The 23603-nt window shown below is 42.7% G+C and overlaps 1 protein-coding gene, 1 long non-coding RNA gene and 1 pseudogene across 8 annotated transcripts in view; 2 read left to right on the top strand and 1 right to left on the bottom strand.

Moving 5' to 3' along the window:
- The window catches only part of FMO5 (flavin containing dimethylaniline monoxygenase 5), a 70937-nt gene that overhangs the window by 20220 nt on the left and 27114 nt on the right, over positions 1-23603 (top strand). For 2 of the 7 annotated variants that reach the window (XM_021003461.2, XM_021003503.2), the window contains exon 2: positions 19356-19528. In XM_021003461.2, coding sequence (XP_020859120.1) covers positions 19394-19528 — 135 coding nt within the window. In that variant the 5' untranslated portion in view covers positions 19356-19393. The other 5 variants (XM_021003480.2, XM_021003516.2, XM_021003512.2 and 2 more) reach the window with 5 other exon arrangements.
- On the bottom strand, positions 1264-23353 carry LOC144457512 (uncharacterized). Its single transcript, XR_013486863.1, has 2 exons — positions 23279-23353; positions 1264-1428 (listed from the first exon to the last, which is right to left on the bottom strand). It is a non-coding gene; the product is annotated as an uncharacterized LOC144457512 (long non-coding RNA).
- Positions 8270-9525, top strand: LOC110216586 (large ribosomal subunit protein eL42-like; annotated as a pseudogene).

Consider the following 23603-nt stretch of genomic DNA (forward strand, 5'->3'; position numbering starts at 1 on the left):
GTCTTTACTGGTTCAGTGCTGCTTCAATGCCTCATTGGATGTCCAGGGGTATAAGGTATTTGTTACGGCTTTTAGCAGGCATGCACCAGATCTTGGGCAACTGTTTCTTTCATGTCCCTTTCTGTGAGAGGCAACCCAGTATTTTTTGCTATTCTCCAGCCTATTCTGGCTCCTCTCTGGCCACTTTTATGATGGACCCAGTTGACTATATCAGTGAGTGGTTTAGGCACCACTGCACACACCCTAGTTAAGGCATCTACCTCTGTGTTCCCGGGTTGTGTATCTAGGCAGTGTGCCAGGACATGAAACACTGTTAGGTTTGGGATCACTTAATCGTACCCACACATCTTGCCACATGTCACTGTCCTCCAAAAGTTTGCCCAATACAGATCATTCATCTTTATTCTGTTGACTCATCCACATAGTTAAGCCCGACTATCTGTGCATACCCCAAAAGTCATGGTTCGTACATCACCACCATCCAAACTGCCCATAAATCTGCATATTGGCTGCTGTGCCCCGTAACTGTCTCTAGCCAGATGATGTCAGTGGTGGGTTGAATCACCACCACTGACCAGGTAGAGAAGGGTTGCCCTTAACTGAGTCATCTGTAAACCATGCCCCAAGGGGTATAGTACCCATACCTTCTTTACCTTGTGGGAGGGTAGGGACTGGGTCAATAGTTGTCATTTCTGGCACTTAGTGTATGTAACAAGGCCTAAAATAGCTTGTAGCTCAGAGGACAGGGGGCTATCTGATAGATGGCGTCTTTTAGTTAAGCTGTGCTACAGCTAATTGTGAGTTCATGAATACCACTCTGTCCACCCATTGATAGGATAAATGGTACACATAGTGATTTGTGCACCACCTTTAAGGGGCTCCAGCTGCTGCAGAAGAAGGTATACTGCCAATAATTATTTTTTTAATAGGAGTGTATCTGGTTTCTAAGCCTTTCCATAAATCCCAAAGGCACATGGCCCACCCTTTTGTTTGCCACAAGCTCCATCCCATTCCTTCAGGAGTGACTGTGACATCTAGATTGAAGAGGCTTCTTTGTGTATAACCCCCAAAGTTTTCATTTATTGCACCAACATCTCAGCCTTTTCCAAAGCTTGTTGTTATACCTTTCCCCATTTCCACCTGGCACCTTTCTTGCTTAGCCTGAACAGAAGTGGCAATCATTGAGCCAAGTGAGGTATAAATATTCTCCAAGACCCTAAAAGTCCTCAAAATGCCTGGACTTCCTTTAACTGTGGTAAATAAGGGGTAGACTTGCATTTTATTTATGACAGCTGCTGGCACCACTCTTGTGTTACCCAACCATACTACCCTGAAGAACTTTACAGATGTGCCAGGTCCTTGGATTTGGGCCAGATTCACCACCCATCTCCCTTCTTGAAGATGTTCTGTCAAGGCATGCAGTAAGTCCTGCAAGAGAGAAATCATCTCATGAGTTAATATCATGTCATTAATGGAATGGGTCCTTTGGATGTCTTCATGGAGTGGAATAAGCTGAGCTCCCAGCCTCCTATACCATGGCAGATGGTTGGGCTATGTATATAGCCCCAAGGCAGGACTTCTGACCCTCTCATGTGAAGGCAAATTGGTCCTGGGCTTCTGGGCCTAGGGTGTGCTGAAAAAGGGCATTAGTCAAGTCAAGAACTACATGATATGTACCTAAGTGGTTTGCTAGGTACTTCAAGATGTCTGTAATGTTTGGTAGAGCAACACAAACAGAGGCTATTACTTTGTTAAACTGTAATCTACGGTCATCCTCATGACCCACCTGGCTTGTGGACCGGCCATGCATGGCTGTTAAAGGCACTACAGGCTGCAGTTTACTCATTCTATACTATTCCTGCTTTTGCTCTCCTATCTCCTCGTGTTCATCAGGGAGGTGAGATTACCAGGTTGTGACTATCCACCTTGGAGCCAATGGAGAAACCAGTTCCCATTTGGCTTCGCCTTGGAAAACTGTTTTTACCACTCTACCCTGAAGCCTGAATTCACCTATCAGCCTCTGTAGTGTCAAACCCTATATATGGAAATCCTCAAGATGTATTCTGGCATTGGGGAGATAAAAAACAAATACTGGCTGGGAAGGAGCCTCCCTATTTGCATAATCAGCCCCACTTGTTTTACTTCAGTGGTCCTCCTCCCCCTTGAGATAGTTGTTGGGACCCTGGAATGGGCTGAGGTTCCCACAGATCAGGGTGCACTCAGCACCAGCATCAACCAGTGTTACAACTCTCTGTTTACAGGGCACAAGTGAAGTTAATAACACATGAAGTTTCTGGCTGCCCTCCACTGCAAGTCCTTGGGGTGACTTTGGCTCCACCCCTAGTCCCTGGGGAGGGGTGGCACCCACCCAGAGTGCTAGGCGTCAGCTCTATGCTTTGCCCATGGCAAGGGCAGCCAGAATTATTGTATAGGTTTAAGTTTTCTCCACAGCCTCACAAGCATTTGGCTGTCTGTCAATCTGGCCTGTAACTGGCAGGTCCATCCACATCTCCTTTCTAGTTACCTTGATAAGGCCTTTGTATTTGCTGGCAGCACACCTCTGCTTAATCTCTCCCCATTCCAATCCATCCTTCACCCAGCTGCCATGGTGACTTTTTTTCTTATTAATTAATTCACTTTTAGTTTTCAACAATCACTTCCATAAACTTTTGAGTTTTAAATTTTCTCCCCCTCCCTCCACAAGATGACGTGCAATCTGATATAGGCTCTACATATACATTCCTATTAAACGTATTTATATATTAGTCATGTTGTAAAGAAGAATTATAAACAGTAGGAGGAACCACAAGAAAGAAGAAACAAAACAAAACAGAAGGAAAAAAAGAGCAAATAATATGCTTCGATCTGCATTCAGACTCCATAGTTCTTTCTCTAAATGTGGATAGCATTTTCCATCATGAGACTTTTAAGATTTGTCTTAGATCCTTGCATTGCTGACAAGGGCTAAATCTATCAAAGTTAATTATTGCACAATGTGGCCGTTACTGTGTAGAAAGTGCTCCTGGTTCTGCTCACTTCACTCAGCATCAGTCCATACAAGTCTTTCCAGGTTTTTCTGAAGTCTGCTTGCTCGTCATTTCTTATAGCACAATAGTGTTCCATTACATTCATATACCACAGCTTGTTCAGTTATTCCCCAATTGATGGGCATCCCCTCAATTTCTAATTCTTTGCCACCACAGAAAGGGCTGTTATAAATGTTTTTGTACATGGGGGTCCTTTTCCATTTTGGGGATACAGCCCTAGAAGTGCTATTGCTGGATCAAAGGGCACATTTTTGTAGCCCTTTGGGCATAGTTCCAAATTGCTCTCCAAAATGGTTGGATCAGTTCACAACTCCACCAGCAATGCATTAGTGTTCCAGTTTTCCTACATCTTCTCCAACACTTATCATTTTCCTATTTTGTCATGTTGGCCAATATGAGAGGTGTGATGTAGTACATGGTGACTTTTCTAAAGCATCGATCTGACAAGCAACCTCTTCTCAAGGGCTTCAGTGGATCCTTCTTATCTGCAAGACTTAACAGAAATCCCTCTGGCATGTAAAGCTTGTCATAACCTGGCCCTTTCCTACCTCTGCAGTCTTCTCACACATCATGTAATCTATGATCTAGCTATGTTGGCCTATTGGCAGTTTATGGAACATGACACTGTCCCCTATCTCTCTGTCTTCACACTGACTGTCCCCGCACCTCAAATTCCTCCTTGTGAAGAAGACCTTTCCTAGCTCCTAGCTCCTAGCTCGTACCCCCTGTTCATGCCTTCCCTCTGAAATTGCTTTCTACTTACACTGTATATAACAAAACCACTATTTAAGGGAATTATCCAGGTTATCTGTGCTCACTTCTCCCATATTTCTGCTTATGCTTCCCTGGACTTTTCCTTTTCACAATTAAGATGCCTCCTCTATTCTTGAGACCCTCCTCCTCCAATTCCTGCCCAGAACTACCACTTAAGGAAGCACCCATGCCACCTATGCTTACTTCTTTTCTCGAATGTGAGAAATAATTCATTTGGAATGATGGGGATGGGATTCACGCTGGACCCCAAAAAGGAAAAGCCCCTGAACTTCCCCACAGATTCATCCTAGACATCTGGCCCATCCCAGTCAATAATCCTTTCAACTGTCCTTTCATTGTGGCCCCCAACCCTCTATTCTCCTTTACCTGCAGGCCACCCCAGGCTACTTCCGACTCCTTAAGCCAATCCAGACCCCCTCTCTGTTACCTCTGGATTACCTCAAGCTACTTGTCGCTCCTAGATCCCATCCAAATCTTCCCATAGTTTTTTTCCCTATAAAAGTATCAATCTTCTCCCCCCACTCCCACCCCCCGCAATTGCACAGACTCACTGGAAGCCTGGCCCGCTTGTATTGGTATCACAAAATAAACTCGTTACTTTGACTGGAAGGCTTGAGTGGTCAAATTCTTTCCAGGCCTTTCTGTGCCCTGTAACCTTGCATTTTGGGGTTTCCAGCACCCTAGACCACAACAGGACCACTGTTCTATTCCAATCAGTATTTATCAGTTTGATATTCTGCATAAATCATATAGGGATAGATAAGTTCTTATAGTGGGCCTCAAACTTTAATGTAATATTCACTACTTGTTTACCAAGTTATGAGGCTCACTTGCACAACCACTAGAATGCTGTCAAAGATATCTCCATCCTGTTTTACTCAAATTCCATGTCAAAACCCAGCATGGGTGGACATTGGAAAGTCCCCCAAATTATTTTTGTGCCTCCAGACCATTCTCTCTTGTCCAATACAAACTGGTGATCATCTTATGACCATCTTATGACCACTTAGTCAATGGAGATACCCCATGACTCACCCAACCTGTGACACCCCTGCTAATATGCCATTTTTGGCCCTCAAGAGCAAGATCAACTAATGAGATTGTGTATTTTGCTATCAAACTTATAAAAACAAGGTAGTGAAAGAAGGAGGGATCACATATCATGGGGAAGATCTGGGATCCATTTCATTGGAAGGGACCACAGACCCTTTAATAAAGTTCCATTGGCTCAGAGCTCCGCCTCAGTCTCTTTTATTGTAGGTTGGACAATTTTAATCCCCACACGTATGCCACCAGAATTTTTTAATTTCCCCCTCCTCACGCTTCCTAACTCCCTTTTTTATATGTTTGTGTTCCCCCAGTAGAATATAAAGTCCTTGAAGATAGGAATTGTAATTTTTTAGGCTTCTATTTGTATTCCTAGCACTTAGCACTCTGCTTGGCACACAGTAAATACACTTCATAGATGTTTTATATTCAGGGTTTCTCAAAAGTCTTAGTGCAGTCTCAAACTTTAATAGTTTAAAACTATTTAAGAGCTTAAAACTGTACTCAGTCTTTTGGAATCCCTCTGTGTCTCTATCTTGTATGCACATAAATATTTGTATGGTGGCTCCTCCACTGGAATGTGAGTTTCTCTAGAGCGGGGGCTGGGTTTTTTGCCTTTCTTTGTAGCCCCAGCACTCAGCACAGTGCTTAGACACAATAAGTACTTAATAAATTCTTGCTGACTGACAAACTAACCTTGACCATCTGATTTGCTCCTGAAGCCTCAGTCTCTAGGCAGGTGACTCTCTGAAGCTATATCTACAGTCCTAAGCTCTTCTGGACTCCAAATATTCATCTCCAGTCACCCATAAGACATCTCTGCCTAGATGTCCAATTGACATCTAAATACATCCTATTCCTAACTGACCTTATTCACTCCTGTACTAGACTCATTCTTCCTTTTGACTCCACTGTTTCTGTCAGTGGTGTCATTATTACCTAATATCCCTTCTTCAAAACCTTTTACAACTCTTCCCTTTCTCTCACCTTGAATATGCAATGAATTACCAAATCCTGTTATTCCAACATCTGCAACATCCTACCTGACCATACATGTTCTCCTTTCACGTCTCACCACTCTCACACATGCTATCATTATTATCTGTGTGGACTATTGCAATTCTTCCTCCTTTCCCACCCCCCCCTTGAATCCCTCCATCAACAGAATGTTTCCAGGCTAATCTTCCTTATGCAGCAATTTTACCATGCCATTCATCCATTCAGAAATCTATCTCCTTAAACTCAGTGATTCAGTGAAAATTGGCTATTCTTTGCCACCCGAAAACACGGTGACATTTCCAATTCTGTGCCTTTACTACTGCTGTCCCCCAAGCTTGGAATGACCTCTCTGTCCCTTTTGCTAGTTGAATTTTTATTTGTCATAACACTCACTTTAAATGCTAGCTCCTCCACGCTTTCCAAGTTTTCCCCACCAGTCTTACATCAGCCTTTGACATATGTGGCATTTGAAATATGGCCCATTCGATACTAGGACTTGCTCTGGATATCAATCAGATTTCCTGTTTCTCTCTGTCAGGATCTTAGGTACTGGATGCCAATCACTCCTTAGCTCTACTCCTTCATGAGTAATTCCCAGGTCTATGTCTCTTTTCTATCATTCGCTTTTTCAATCAGATCACCCAGTTCATTGCCCCAATCCATTCATTAACTCTTAGTTTTGTGTCTCATTTATTCACCTTCCCTAAGGGTATTATTTTATAAAGCATTTTATCAGACTAGCTATGTGTATGAGTGAGGGCAGGAGTCCTCTAGTGCCAAAATAAGGACAACTAACCTACTACAATTTCAACAGAATTCGCAGCCATAATCACCCCACCTCCCCTAGGTCTTAGTGAGATGGGACCAGCAGCCCCAACATGCTTACCCTCAGGCTAAAAGAGTTGCTTCCCACCAACTAGTAGCTTTTGGGCTTATCTTTTTCTTAAAGGTTTATTAAAAAAAAGAAAAGGAAACAAATATGGGATGTGATTAACGTTTGGTACAACACTAATAAATTACATAACTGTCTCTAATTGGATGCAGACCCTATCCAGTCAACTTGTTTGAGAAACAATAAATAAACCAGTCTCCTTTCCCCACCTCCGTGTTGGGTTCTAGCCTCTCCTTCCTCCATGCCATTCTTTACATTTTAGACCAAGAGACTCATGATAATCATCTGGCTTCTTTCATAACAGGTTAAATGGCAAAGAAATGAGAGTAAGATGGTTTCAATGGGAGGAAAATGCAAAGGGACAAAACAAGTATTTCTCTTTCCTGTGCTTCTCCCTGGATAACAAGGAAGTGACTAATTGGCAAATGGACAAAGCAGCTTTCTCACAGTAGGGACTGAAAGGAGAATTAAAGGGTAGGCTTTTACAAACTGGGCTGGTGCTTCTCACAGAGGCTCAGGATCTACTGGCTGCTGCCTCTACTTCTCCCAGATCATTTCTGCTCATCTAGCTCAGCTTTGGCTCATTCCTGGTCATCAATTTACAGTCATGAACACCTCCATTCCTCTATGCCCCACACATCCTGCTCCATACTGGCATACAGGGATGCCAAGCAATATTTTTTCCCTCTTTCTTTGTCTCTCAACCTGACCATTTGGATTTCTCAGCCACCCTTGGGTCCGCTCTACCAGCCTGCCAAGGTCAAATTCAAGGGCATTTAGGAAATTCAGGGAAATGTCTGCCCACGAGTGGCCAAACATTTCCGGTGCCTCAAGTTTCCATGGTAACAATTCTAAGGGTAGGGAGAGCTCAGGTTACAGATTAGAGATAAAAGCAGGAACATTAATTACTCTTACAAAACACAGACTTTGAGTATATTCCATCTAATTCCTAGACTCATTCCCTTCCAAAGACCAAAAGCCCTTCTGGCTAATCCCTGTGCACCCAACCCCCATCTCAGCCTTCACTAAGGTCTGGGTCATGAGATCACAGGGATCAGCATTTTTTCACAAGGATCTCTGTTCCAGTGGAATTAAATATATTCAGCTAGCCCAAAGCTCATTTAAGCAGTGATGTCAAACTCAGATATAAAGAGGAGACACTAACCTGTGGGATTCTTCACAGTGAGATGACCATTGCCTGAAATGAGAGACCTTTCGATCAATTAGTAAGCATTTATTAAAATCTGCTATGTGCCAGGTACTGTGATAAGTTCTCTGGATACAAAAACAGAAATGAAACAGCCCTTCTGCTCCAGAATCTTATATTCTAGCAGAGGAGATTTGTGTATGTGTAAATATATACAAGATAAGGGGATTTGGGTCAGGGGACTTAGAAGAAAGTTTCCATGTAAAGAGTGACATTTAAAATGAATGTTGAAGGAAGCAAAGGATTCTACAAAGCAGAGGTGTGGAAGAAATACTTTCCAGGCCTGGAAACCAATGCAAAGGCATGGAGATAGAAGATAAAGTATCAGTTATGAGGTAAAGGAAGGCTAGTTTGGTTGAAACGTAGACTATAGGAAGGGAAGTGATGTATATAACATTTATTAGAAGTAACAATGTATCTAAGTTACATGATTTGTATTTTATAATTAATATGAATTTGATATGCCCTCAAATGATTCTTAGGGACTGAAAATTTTTGGCTGAGAGGAAATGTTCTTTTAGTCTCTCACACAAAGACTATAGTTACTGAGAGCCAAATGGAATGTTGTGCAGAGGGTAATTTGTAGCTACAATTGCAACTGTCTTTCTAAAGGGTGCTTCTCCCTGTGAAGTCAGGGAGAGTAGGAGTATATTAACTTGATCTGTGTGGAATCAGTGGGGAAGACAGAAAGTTTATATATGTGAATTGTCTCAATTGTTATTTTATAAAAATAAAAAGAACTCTATAAAGAGTCAGAGAATTAGCAGTTTATAAGTACAGTTCTGGAGAGATTTTTTTTACCTATGGTGACTGAAAAGAAGAGAAATGAAAAGGTCTAAAAATTGAATCTCTTTAGAATTTGTATCTAGGATTGACGATGAAGCATGCTACCCACCTCTTCACAGAGAGGACTCACAATAGAGAATATGACATATGTTACACATTTTCAGGCAAAGACAATGTGGAAATTTGTTTTTCTTGACTGTGGATATCTTTGTAGGAGCCTTGTTTTTCTTTTCACCCACTGGGGAGGAAGGGTGGAATGGAGACGCAGGGAAGAGAGAGAAAAAATTGTTGATATCTCTTTTTTTAAAAAGGAAAAGGACACCTTCCACTGCCATCCTTCAAAGCTGGTGGTCTTCTTTAGCACTTGCCTATGAGCGCTTAGCCAAGGGATCCCAGTGACCTGGACATCAGAGAACCCCAGTTAGAAGGAGCACTGCCCTTTGTTGAACATCCCTGCAGAACTTTCTGCAAAAAGTGTAGCAAACACAAGCCTCACAAAGTGATGCAGTACAAGAAAGGCAAGGATTCCCTCTACATGCAGGGGAAAAGGCCATACAATAGGAAGCAAAGTAGCTATGGTGGTCAAACAAAACCAATTTCCTCGAAAAAGGCAAAGATCACAAAAAAAGATTGCACTAAGGCTTGAATGTGTGGAACCCAACCGCAGGTCTAAGATGCTTGCCATTAAGAGGTGTAAGCATTTTGAACTGGGAGGAGATAAGAAGAGAAAGGGCCAAGTGATCCATTTCTGAGTTTCATTGGTTTTGTCTTAATAGGAAAAAAAAAACCCATTCCATTCCATTCCTTGGTTTTGTGTTTTCTGTCTTGGAAAGGAAGAGGCTTGAGTAAAACCAAGTCTCACACTGTGTGAAGCTTTTCCCATGTAGGAAAAGGTCTCGAGAATGTGGCTTAGTGTTCTAACTTTAATCATCTACTTAATGAGATTTGTGTGTCATGAAGAGAAAGCCCAGCTGAACATTGCTGGGGGCCTTGGTTATTAGTACTGTGGCTAAAATAGTCACTGACAGCCTGATTACCAGGCAAATTGGGAATGGCGAAATTAGGGATACAAAGTAAGAAAAAGCGGGATAGCTAGCCCCTATTTTATAGGCTTTCAGCAAATCAAAAGTAATTAATTCATCACCTTCAGGGGTTGCCCTGTTTTCAAAATATTAATGAAGTGTTTCTCATATCTATTTGGATAGTTAGGATTCTTTGTGGAGAGCTAATTAATAATGATGGAATTGCCTGGTCATTAAAGGGATAGACTATTAATTGAAAACTCATTTGTATACTGTTTTCAGAGTATTAATGAAGTGACTTTCCATATCTATTTGGGTTGAGTTAATCCTCATAAAGGCTTGTCCACATGAGCAAAAGTGTGGAATCAGGAAGAAGGGCAAGAAACGTGGAGGAAATCTGTCTGACTAGAATTAAGATTGTGTGTTGGAGATTTATTTGATCCTCACAACTCGGAACTCTATGACATAGGTAGCATGAGTAATATTATCCCTACACAGCAGATGGGAAAACTGACACCCAAAGCAAACAAAAAGTCTAGTGTTTATCCCAGGTGACACAGGGTGTGTTTTCCATTCATTCTAGTAGCTTCTCGGTTTGTCCTTCATAATTCTAGCTTGACTACAGGCACATCTTTGCCCAGTAGCTAGTAAATGACTAGTAAGGGACTGAACCAGAACCCACTAGTGGTAGAGCTGAGAAATGAACCCAGACTAGCATAGCAATTGCCAATAGTTACCACTGTAGATACAGCTAGGTAGTGCAGTGGATAGAGCACTGGGCTTGGAACCAGAAAGACTCATTTTCATGAGTTCAAATCCAGTCTCAGACACTAGCCATGTGACCCTGGGCAAGTCACTTAAACTTGTTTGCCTCAGTTTCCTCATTTGTAAAATGAGCTGGAGAAGGAAATGGCAAACCATCCAGTATCTTTGCCAAGAAAGCCCCAAATAGGGTCACAAAGAGTTGGACACAATGGAAAAATGATTTAACGACGGAAAAACCCACCATAGATAAAGCAAACATTTAAAAAAAGAAAGAAAGCAAAACAAACTTTACCCTCCTAGTGAGAGAAAAAAGCTTTTAAGTTCCCATGAAGGAACTCCAGGAGTGAAAGGAGATTCAGGGCTACTCTCTTGGAGTCTCTGGTCCAGGGGAGTTTAGCCAATAAAGCTTGGATCCTGACATAGCTTGGGCCCCATCAGACCTGGCCTCTTCCTGATGCCCTCCACTCTCTTTACTCTATGGAGCCTCTTTAACAACATCTCCCATAACTTCTAACACCTGGCCATCCTTTAGCCTCATCTTCTTCCTGCTCATCTCATCAGGAGCTGGGCTCTTCCTCGGATCTGCTTGACTCGGTGAACCTGGTAAAAGGTTACTCTGGGCTTGATCTTTACTCTTTTCCCTTTTTAGTTCACTCTAAGTGCTTATGGGTCCCTCATAAAGAGATCACCTGGTGGCCTTTTGTGCTTAATTAGCCCCATTTTCTGGGACAAGGTTGTCAGTAAATTGCTGACACTAAGAACAGAAGTGAATTAAGGAAGGAGAGAAGCTAGAAGAGGCAGAGGGATAAAAAAGGTGAAAGAGTATGGGGTGGAAGAGCAGGTGAAGGATGGGAGCATGAGATAAACACCTGATCTCAACCTTGTGTGGGGAACAACATGGCAGAGTATAAGAAGTCCTGGTTTGGCATCACACCACCTGGGTTCCAATCCCAGCTCTGCTACTAGTCACTCTCAGGCTTCATTTTCATCATTGACAAGGGAGATAGTTGGACTAATTTATTTCTCAAGGTCCCTCATAGCCCTAAATTGTATAAATGAATGAAAGAGATTTAAAAAAAAATATTAAATACTTGCTACATTCAAAACACTATAGTGAATAGATTCCTGGGCCTGGAATCAGGAAGATATGAGTTCAGATCCAGCCTCCAGTACTAGCTGTGTGACCCTGGACAAGTCATTTAACCTCTATTTACCTCAGTTTCCTCATCTGTAAAATGAGCATAATAATAGCACCTTCCTGCCTGGTGTAAAGTGTTTAGCATAGTACCTATGTAAAGCAGGAGCCACAGCCCATGCCAGTTATGGGGGGGGGGGCACTTCTAGCAGGTTCACTCTTGATCTGGGCAGCCAGAAGTACAAGAATGGAGACATGATGAGGGTTAAATAATTTATTCTATTCTTCTCAATGGGGTTGCTGATAATGGGAGCACCAACTCCTCCCACATCCCCTAAGTCTCAATGGGGGCCAGTTGAGGCAAGCACAGCATTACTCTGTCACATTCCCTTATGTATTCCCCACTTACTGATCAGTGCTCACTTGATATATTGCCTCAAAGGAGGCAAGTTGCCAGCAATAGCCTCACAGGTTTACATTAACTTTAGCAATATCGTGACAACTTAGCACAGCTCAGGTGAAGTAGGTATTTACAACTAAGCTCAAATGTTTACATTTTCTCATTGTTATATCTCACTGTGCAGTCCCAGTAGAAATTGTTTACAATGTGAAATCCTGGGAACTAATAGACTGTTTTGGTCATGGATCCTGGGAACTAGTAGGAACTATTATCTAGAAAAGAATAACAAAATTCACCCTCCTTACAACCTGACACATAGTAAATGCTATATAAATGTTAGCCATCATCATCATCATCATCACACACACTAAAACAATCACTGTTCTTAAGGAGCTCACATTATTCTTGGGTGAGTCAATATAGAGGAGGGTCTCATCTCAAGGTAGATGAAAAGGCCCAGTAGTTATCAAGGTGTAGCAGCTGGACAGAGATAAAGGCCAGCAGTCCAGAGAGCAAGTAATCCTGTTTGACTAGAAGGAAAAGAAAGATGTCTTCTTTAGTAAATGTGTCTAGACAGAGCATTCCAAAAGTCTCAGAGTAACTTTAAGCATACTAAAGTTAAAAGACTTTTAGGACAGCTGGCATATGTAAGGTGCCTCACCCACTAAAATGCCAGCTTCCTCAGGGCAGGGACCCTTTCAAGCTTTGTCTTTGTATTCCCAGCACTTAGCATAGCATGGTCTGATACACAGTAAGTGCTTAATAAATGCATAGTCTGATACATAGTAAGTGCTTAATAAATGCATGTCTGAGACATAGTAAATGCTTAATAAATGCTTTTTGATTAATTGATTGATTGAGGTGTGACATAAATTGATAAAAACACATGTTGACTTCTTTGGCAATGAAGATGAAGGACTTTGTGGGTGAGAATTTTCTTTTCCAGCACTGACAGAGAGACTACTAGCTTGAACTGTGTCTCCTCAGAGGTTGCTACCCTGAACTATAGCAGTAAGAGCAGACTAGAGTCAGGGCCAGTAGCCTGATGGACACTGCGAGGCCCAAATCTTTGATAAGCAGGATTCTCTATTGGGGCCTGATGGGAAATGGTGGTGGTTTGGTCCGCCTTCCTCCCTGGGTGCCTTGCTGCTTCTGATCAAACAATCAGATGATCCTTACTAGGTCCCTTGACAATGCCAGCATTCACTAATGGTCCCAGATCCCTTGGCTGGACGAATCCCAGGCACTCCTACCTTCCTGTGTTCTTCCTTTTGGCATTTACAGCCCTTCAGCTTCCCTTCGTAGCCCTGTTTCACAGTACTGCCTTTGACACCACATCTATTCCAGCTTTCTGTTCCCCAAACCTGACCTTCCATTCGCTTCCTCTGGGCCCTTTGCTCAAATGCTCCCCTGGGCATGGAAAGGGGCACTTCCTACTGTTTACCTCCACTGCACAGAATCTGTGGCTTTCTTCGTCTGCTTGTGTGGCTCTTTTATGAAGCCCCTCCTGATGCCCCTAGTTGTTAGAGCTCCTCAAATAACCACACACATAGTGATTTGTTCACATGTTGTATCCGTCAGATACAATACAGAATATAAGTTCTCACAAGACAGAGGCTGGGTTTTTTTTCCCCTTGGTATCCCTAGCATGGCGCCTTGCATATTGTAAGTTCTTCATAAATGATCGTTGGATTAAATTTGATTTATGTAAATTGGAGGTATTTGCAGAGCAAACACCTTTTTCATAGGTTACTGAATAACATAACCTTTGAGTGCATGCTATTTCTCCAGGGAGATAATCAGGTGATGCTGAGTAAAGGTTATTTGGAGCCAAAGGGCATTCAGGGCTGTGGTGGTTGGTAAACTGAATCCAGTTTACTGAATTCAGCTGAAACTTAGCTGGTAAACTGAATTTAGAAAGGTACCAAGAGACTGCAGAGGAGGGGTAAGTGTAAGCTTTAACCCACAGGACCTGAAGAGGGGTTCAGCAATGCCCTGTGGGTACCATTGGCAGGCCAAAGGCATAATAAGCAAAGGAAAGAAAAGGGGAGGAGGAAAAGAGGGCAAGACACAGAAGAAAAGGAAGTGAGAGAGATGAGGACGAGGAAAGGCAGTCAGATTTCAGATATGCAGCCTTGGATACTGAGATCAAACCTGATCAATCCCAAAATGTTAAAATTGAAAGGGCACTGGGGAATCCTTTAGCCCAGGTATTTCCATACTTAAGGCAGGGGCTGGACCCTTCACTTTGCTTCACCAGCAACACTTTGGAAACAAACAGCTACAGTCAGATCTTTAAAAATAGTTACTTAAAGCACATCTTACCAAATAATAATAAGCTTAATTTTTCAAATTTTTGGACAATATCTCAGACAAATTAAATTCATACCTAATCTAACAATAGTTTTACTTGATGAGAAAAACGTCATTGTTTCTGATCAATAAGGATTTTGGTTGTTGGGAACAAGCAGATGCAATAGCTCACCTTGTGAGGTGGAACGTTTTGGCTTGGACAATGAAGAGGAAATGGTGTAAGCCAGAATTTTGACAGACTTCAGTTTAACACACTAAATTTTTTAAAAATCAAGAGTTTTATTTGTAAATGTCTTTGCAATTTTGTCAGAATATGGAACTAGTTTGTTTTTTTTTTTTTAAATTTGGTAACATACCCAAAATGTACTTCCCAACCATTAGAAGAAATGAGGAAAGCAATGGCCACAAATGTGATTCTGCCATATTGGATATTTAGTACTAGAACATGTGGACATGTCTCTTTCATCTCCCAACTATTATAATTATCCATAATGGGCAGAGGTACAAAAGAATGTATATCTAAATCCCTAGTGTTACAATAGAGATGACTCTGGCTTCCAAATGTTATCCTGGCTGAGCTTATGTTCCTCCAAGATGGAAAAGCTTCTAGCAGGGCCCTGTGACTGACTATGTCATCCCAGAACCGGTTGATTATCAACAGCCAGAACAAATGAGACATGCTGAATTTTGGGGTGACAATAACTCTCAAAGACCATCAGTCACAGTGAAGTCCCTCTATCAGTGAAGTCTTAGGTCACTGAAGAAAGTTTGGGGTTCTTTTGTGGGTTGAGGGGAGAGATGAGTTATGATTTGCCTTTTAATTTGTGAGAAACTCTTGATTGGAAACTCCTCCACAGATCCATCTGTAATTTTAAGTATTGGGCTCACTGAGTGATTTGTCCCTGAGAGGACTTGGTCTCAGACCTTCCTAGCTCCAAGGCTGGTGCTCAATTGATTTATCAGAAAGCACCTATTAAGGACTTACTATTGGGGCAGCTAGATAGTACAGTGGATAGAGCACCAGACCTGGAGTCGGGAAGATCTGAGTTCAAATCCAGTCTCCAGATGCTTACTAGCTGTGTGACCCTGGGCAAGTCCCTTAACTCCTGTTTGCCTCAGTTCCTTATCTGTAAAATGGGAGTACATTGGAGAAGGACATGGCAAACCACTCCAGTATCTTTGCCAAGAAAACCCCATGGACTTTGTCTGTGGGTCACATAGAGTCAGGCACTACTGGACAACAACAATAATAATGTTCTAAGTACTGGGACTACAAAGAAAAATGGAAAATAGGTCTGCCTACCCTACTGTGAAGGAATTTGCTATTCTAATGGGGACAACAACATATCCACATATAAGTACATCCAAGATCCATATGAAGTAGCTCCAGGGTAAATTTAGAGGGGAGGGCATTAGCACCTGGGTGGACTAGCAAAGGCCTCCTGTGAAAAGTGTCTTCTCAGCTGAGTCTTGGAGGAAGCCAGAGATTCTAGGAGACAGGAGTCAGGAGAGCATTCCAGACATGGGGGGCGGCCAGGGCTAAGAAACAGAGACAACAGATGGAGGATTGTATATAAGGAACAGTAAGGTCTATGTGGCCAGACCACAGAGGGCATGGACATATATAAGGGTAACAGTAAAGACTGGAAGGGGCCAGGTGTAGACCACTTTAAAGGCCAAACAGAGGAGTCCATATCGAACCTAGAGGCAATGAAGAGCCCCTGGCATTTGTTGAGTTGAAGGTGATGTGGTCAAACCTGTTCTTTGGGAAAATCACTTTGGTGGTTACTGGAATGGGGAGAGGCTTGAGGCAGGGAGCCCAATTAAAAAAAAATGATGACAATAATCTAAGTGAGGAGAGGTGATGAAGGCCTGACCTCAGATGGTGGTTATGTGAGTGGAGACACATTGTGAGAGGCAGAAACGATAGAATTTAGCCTCTCTTTGGATAATCTTTCAATATGAGAGGCAACATGGCCTAGCAGATAGAGTACTAGGCCTACAATTAGGAGGTTCTGATTTTGAGTGACACTTCTGATCCTCCCTAGATCAGTATGATCTTGGCAAAAATCTGAGCCTGAGTGCTCGCAGCTATGAATAACCACAGTATTTATGTCACGACATTGTTGTAAAAATCAAATGAGATGCTGTATTTTAAAAGTTTTGCAAGACAGCTAGGTGGTGCAGTGGATAGAGCTCTGGCCTTGGAGTCAGGAGGACCTGGGTTCAAATCTGGCCTCAGACACATAACACTCACTAGCTGTGTGACTCTGGGCAAGTCACTTAACCCCAATTGCCTCACCAAAAAAAGAAAAGTTTTGTAGTCCTTCAAAGCTTTCTATACAAACACACATACACACACTCTTTTGAATCTAACATTGTTACACAAGGACCCAAATTATTTAACAGGCAGCCTGCCGAGCGAGACTGACAGTCAACTGATTGGCCGAACCGGTTAAGGATCAATTGAGAGAACTCTAGATGTTTATCTTAAAAAGAGGAGGCTCAGGAAGTAGAGGCGGGAGCAATGGCTACAAGTCTCAAGGAGGCAAATTTAGACGTGTGTGTGTGTGTGTGTGTGTGTGTGTGTGTGTGTGTGTGTGTGTGTGTGTGTGTGTGTGTAGCTAAGGGAGGTTATTTATAACTGGGATGGGTTGCCTTGGGAGAGATCTCTAAACCAATATTGGATGATCTCTTGCTGAGTATGGCATAGGGGATCTTTTCTTGGGTATGGGTTGGGCTAGATGACTGACTGATGTAATTTCTTCCAGCAGCTAAATTCTGTAATTCCGTAATTGTGTGTCATAAAGGAACCCCAGATTTCCACGGGGATAACGTTATACAAAATGCCCTACGCTTGGCTGTAAATCTAGTTTACATACGTTTTTGGACAAATTCATTTGTGGATTCTAGACAACAAAGCAGCTAACTTTTCAATCTTATGTATCATAGCATGGAAATCTATCATTTCTATCGATATCTCTTCTAGGTATTGATTGGAGAACACCTACATTAGGCACTACCAACCGAAACAACAAAGCTGATTTTGGTATTCATCCACCATCCCCACTCTTACAGTTTGAGAAACCCTGATCTAATCCAACCCTTTCATTTTACAGATGAGGAAACAGCTGAGAGGCTTAAGTGATTTCCTTAACTATCTATTGCCTAAGTAGTATAATTTCAAAGGCCCCAAGAAGGCTCCCTTGCCACTTCCCTGCTTACCAGCTAATACCTGAAATCCCCTTAAATAGACTAAGCTTTTCTTCCCATAATTAGAAAAAAAAGGGTAAAATGCATATCCTTCTAGAGCAGCTATCAAACTTGCCACAGTAAGGTGTGAAAAATAATTTTAATTTTTTTCTTGAGGGAAGATACATAAGAGAGGAAGGAGGGGATACTACAAGGATATTGGGTGCCTAAAAGGCAAAGGAGAGGGCAGGAGGCAGAGAGAGCAAAGGATACAGAAAGGCAAAGCTAAGGAAGAAATATGGTCTAGTCAAAGTTGTGCAGAATTTGGAGGCAGAGGTCCTGGGTTCAAATTACAGTTCTGCTGCTTACTGTCTAGGTGACATTAGACAATTCCCTTACCCTTACTCTCTGTGAACTTTGTTTGTAAAATAAGGGGGTCCATCTAGATGGTCTCTAAGGTCCCTTCCAATTCTATATTTATACTTTAATGGCTTTTCCATTCTTCAGACTTTTGCTTAAGACCACCCTGGGAGAGGGCCCTTTTGAGTGTTCACTGAAAAATTTAGAGGTGCTAGGTTGGGGTAGGATTCTCCCAAGATTCAACATCTGCAATGTATCTAGAACTTTCCCCCCTTTGGCACTCACTGCTACCACCCTAGTATCAGTCCTCATCATCACTGTCCTGAATTACTATAGCAGCCTCCTAACTAGGCTTCCTGGTCTAGCCCCACATCCGTCCTTCACACCAAGCTCATTTCCCTTCCAAGCAGATCTGGTCAGCTCAATGCCCTCTGATGCCTGCTTACTGAATGAATTCAAGGCTGTCCAGACACTCAAGGCTCTCTAAAACCTTCCAAGCCTTTCCTTGCACTCCATCTCATGTACACCATGATCCAGCCTGTCCCCTGATATGCAGCACTTTCCTTCGTTCTTTGCCTTTGTTCATGCTGTGCCTTATGCTTGAAAATCCCTCCCACTTTCTACCCCTCACCAACTTGGCAGTGTGGCATGTGGACTTAGGATTTGTCCTGTAAAATTTGGTTTCAGTCCAGGCCACACTTAAGGATTTAGAAGGCCACATGTGGCCTTAAGGCCACAGGTTCCCCTGCTCTAGACTGTACATTTCAGAGCAGATACGGAGACAGTTTCTTCATCAGATATTCCTTATACCAAGGCAATTATAGATCCAGTCTAAAACCAAACCAAAAAATTGGTTTTCACTGTTTGAGATTTTTTTTTTCCCCGTCTGGCAGCAATCATTTTCTCCCTAGCCTGAACTGAAGAAGTAGGAGGCATCAATTAGGAGGTGGGACAGAGCAGCTCCTCCCCAGCTTTTTTCTGGCGTTGGCAGCAGGGCTGTGTCCTTCCTTGTCACCACCAGTGAGTGCCAGAGGAGGACAGCACAGCCTACAGACCAGAAAATGACAGATCTAGAAAGGAGGTGAGTTCAGGGGCTTTCTGGCCCCATGTCCCTACAGTCCAGCTCCTCTCACTGCTATAGACTGAAGAAGGCCTCTCCAATCTTCGGCCGTCCTCAGTATCTGATAGTGGGTAAAAAGGGAAAGCCCAGCATCTGGTCTTCCTGAGTCAACTCTGACCATCTGCTGAGCAGGCTGTGAGAGCTATTGTGGAAGGAATTTGTACACGGGGTAAGTAGGGAGTGTTCTGGACAGACCTCTTCTCACTTTAACATGTTGTTGATCTGCCAAGTGAGTCCAAGATTCTCTGGTTCTCTGATGGGACCAATGATTCCTCCTCTCCCATTTTCTCTGACAGGTGGAATTCCATTTCCCCAGAGGATCTCTGCAGAGAAAATGACCAAGAAGAGAATTGCCGTGATTGGGGCAGGTGTGAGCGGGCTCATCTCTATCAAATGTTGCCTGGAAGAAGGTCTAAAGCCAGTCTGCTTTGAAAGGACTGATGACATCGGAGGGCTTTGGAGATTTCAGGTAAACTGCCCATTTTCTTAATCTTTGAAGAGTTCTCTTTATCTGGGCACGGTGACTGTGGTAATGTAGTGGTGGGTGCTACTCCTGCTACCTGGGATAATTCCCTGAAAGAATCCTCTACCCAAAGCTAATTGCCTCATTCCCAGCCATTAACTCAGATGGATTGGCAGGGAAGATCCCTTCAGAGAGGTTCTTCCGAAACATTTTGACTCCCTTTGACAGGTGCAGGAATCCCTCAGGCTCAGTTGACCACAGCAAGCTCCTCACTCCCACCCAGTGCATAGAAGATAGAGGTAGTGATCAGGCTGCCAGAGGAGCTATCCCATGTCTCTAGGGCTCCTACCTCAGTTTTCCCAGGTGAAATAATTAATAGCACATTTGTAAAGCTTGAGGTTTCAGGTTGAAAAGTGTTCTGAGATGATATATTATTATAAAAGCATAATAGAATTGTGGCAAGCTTAATGTCCTGCCCCAGGAGAAAAGAACATCAGTGGTGATTATTCATACCTCCTGATGATCTGCCTGAAGGAGAAACAGACCACACATGTATTCATCCACATTGAGGCCTCTGGCTGGAATTCCATTTTTCTTTTCCATTCTATCCTCATTAGGACCTTCATCCTCTTAGCAATTCCCTTCCACTTTCGTATACTGACTTTACTTACCCTGCCTCCCTTTTCTCTCTTCTCTCGCAGCTTCCTGTGCACAAATAAGGTCCCCATGCCTAGGTATAAAACGATATTATGGGTCTGACTGAAGGTTCACCAGTAAAGGCAACTAGATGGTGTAGTGGATAGAGCACCATGCTTGGAGTTAGGAAGATATGAGTTCAAATCCAGCCTCCAGACATTTACTAGCTATGTGACCCTGGGCAAGTCACTTGACCCCTATTTATCCCAGTTCTTCATTTATAAAATGGGGACACACTAGAGAAGGAAACAACAAACCACTGCAGTATCTTTGGCAAGAAAACCACATGGATAAAGTCCTGGGATCACATAGAGTCAGACCTGATTAAACAACAACAACAGAGATATAAGGGATTGCTAAACCCAGTAGCAATAACCCCTCTTCTGCCTCAGCCCTCTGACTCCATGACATCTCACCCCAAACACTTATGTAAAGTACTTGGTCATCAGCACAGTTGTTAAACACCATTTAAGAGACAACAAGATATTTGAAATGACTTGGGCTTGGGGCAGCTAGGTGGCTCACTGGATAGAGCACTAGCCCTAGATTCAGGAGGATCTGAGTTCAAATCCAGCCTCAGACACATAACACTTACTAGGTGTGTGACCCTGGGCAAGTCACTTAACCCTAATTGCCCAACCCAAAAAAAAAAAAAAGAAATGACTTGGGCTCTTAGTAGATCACAAGTGATATTTTGTACCAGTTTTTAAGAGTGTAGCTGTTTCATCTATATTGGATCATGACTAGTCCTCTTGGGTCTGATAGTGGCCCTAAAGGAAATGGTAGAGTGTCAGTGAGAAGTTCTCTCCTGTCTACTCTCCACCCTCTCCAATCAGAAGGAGGGAGGGTCCCCAAGGGAAAGGGGAGCTGAGGACATGTGAGTTTCAGAGTTATTTCATCTTTCAAAATGATGAGTTTCTGGAGATCATGAAGTCCAGGAAAGCAGCCAGGTCAGAAATGACAGAAGACCATTTACTGATGCTCTTCCAGCTTTTTCTGGAACATACCAGATTCATCTGCTTGACAGACACAGTTTCAGCAGCCAGGTCCTCCAGCATCGTCTAAACTCAGCTCTCCAGCCCTATAGTTCCTCTGTAGCACCAAGCTGTAGTAGAAGTATTATCTGTGCCTGACCTGTGGCAGAGCCTTCTGAGCTTGTGTCGGTCTGATCAGCCGCAGTCAGACACACTGTACCTTGACTCCAATATAATGATGTCATTTTGGTCCTCTTTGAGAACCGAAGGACAATAACAAACCAATCAACTAGAAGCAGGAAGAGAGGAAGAAAGAGAAAGAGGAGGAAAAAGGAGGAGAAAGAAGAAATCTAACTATGGTTTGCAAAGAACTTTACATGTGTTAACCAATTTGATCTTCACAGCAATCCTGTGAGGTTGGTGCTGTGATTATCTCCTTTACAGCCAAGGAAACTGAGGCTGGGAAAGGCTAAGGGACTTGTGTAGGGTCACAGCACTAGTGTCTGAAGCACGATTTGAGCCCAGGTCTTCCGGACTCCAGGTCCTGCACTCTATACACAGTGCCATCTAGTTTCCTCCATGCTATAACTTTTTCAGCTGGAAAACAACCTCAGGCAAAAAGTGTTGCCCCAATCTGGTGAACATCTAGCTTCCTCCCCCTGGTCACCGCACACACACACACACACACACACACACACACGTATGTATATATACGTGTACATATACATATATGTATGTGTGTGCATGTGTATATACATATATATATACATGCATACGTGTGTGCGTGTGTGTGTGTGTGTGTGTGTGTGCGCACAGGTTTCCCCTTTTGGTTTCCCCTTCTTCACTTGCAGAGATTTCTTGGAGAGAGTTAGCAAGAGCACGCTGCTGTCCCATGCCTCCCTTTTCTAGTTAGCTACACCTCCCTACAGACCTCAAAGTTTCCTAGCAGGGAATCAGAGAGTTATTTCTATTAACAATTAATAGAAACGAGCTTGGGGGGGTTGGTAGGGGAGAGAAGGTAGGGGTCACAGGTATCACAGATAAAGAAAAAGGGGGACTAGGGGAGGAAACAGAATGAGCAGGCAATCCCAGCATGGCGCTCTTATCTGGGACTGGGGAAAGGCAAAAGCTTTTCAAAACTTTTATTGGTAATAGCAGTACTTTAGGACCTGTGCTTAGTGTTTTATTAGGGCATGGCTGCACATTTCTGTAGAAGCTCAGAGCTTACGATTGCAGAGTCTTTCGTGCTGTCTTCATGGGCACAATGGAAAGATGTGAGTTAAATGATAGTACGATTGGGTAGATTGAGAATCCTCTGAATGACTGGACCAAAAGCTTAGTCATTAGTGGGTTGATCTCTTGGAGTGAAGTTTCTAGAGTCACAGGAAGGTGCCCTTGACCCTGTGCAGTTGAAAATTGTTATTAGAGGCAGAGATAGCTTAGATGTCATGCTTACCAAATTGCAGCCACTTTAAAGCAGAAAAATAAAACTAACATTTTAGATGAAAAAGTCAGGCGACAAAAAGGCTAGGTTATTGGGGTGAGTCATTTAAGATGATATTTACAGGAAATAAATGTACAGTCCTACCGTGGGGTTCAAAAAAATCAGCTTTCGAAGTAAAGGCAGGGAGCTGCAACTAGACAGAAGTTTGTGTAAAAAAAAAAGATTGGGGGAGAGGGAAGGTTTAATGGAACTTAAGATCAATCAGAGTCACCAGTGTGAGTTGACAGCTAAAAAAATGAATTGTTTTAGGCCGCCACTGAGAGACATAGTACTCAAAATAAGGGAGATGATAGTATCTGTCCTGGTTGGACCAGTTCAATTCTACAGTGATTTGATTTTGACTTATCATCTGTTAGTAGAGAATACACAGTAAAATAAATGAGTGAATTGAATAAGCCAATAAATAGATAGGATAATAAGACAAGAAATAAGCAAGAGTGATAAACTTAGAAGTCTGAAAACCTAGTTTTCATTCTTTTCTTAGACACTTTCCACCTGTATGCCCAGAGATAAATCATAGCCTCTCAGAAGCTCCCAGTTTCCTCATCTGTAAAAAATGGGGATAATAATTTTACTACCTACCTTGCAGAATTGTGGAGAAGGTACCTTCAAACCTTAGGGAATGATATGGATGTCAGTCACTCCAGTGGCTCTCTGAACTCATCCATGTGGGCATTCTCTCTAACACAGATTACAGTGCATCCATGTCTGCGCATCTCATACCAATCTCATCCAAGTCCTCCCATAAATTCACCAAAATACCAGAGGCCTTCCTCATTGTCTTGGCACTGCATGTTTACCAGTGGAAACATGGGCTCTCTGTATGTTATCCCTCGCTCTCATTACAACAATGACTTGGCCCATTTGTTTTCCAATCATACATTTCTCTGATGACAAACTTTACATC

Source organism: Phascolarctos cinereus, unplaced genomic scaffold (assembly GCF_003287225.1).
Source record: "Phascolarctos cinereus isolate Bilbo 61053 unplaced genomic scaffold, phaCin_HiC Scaffold_5;HRSCAF=322, whole genome shotgun sequence".
Lineage (NCBI taxonomy): Eukaryota > Metazoa > Chordata > Mammalia > Diprotodontia > Phascolarctidae > Phascolarctos > Phascolarctos cinereus.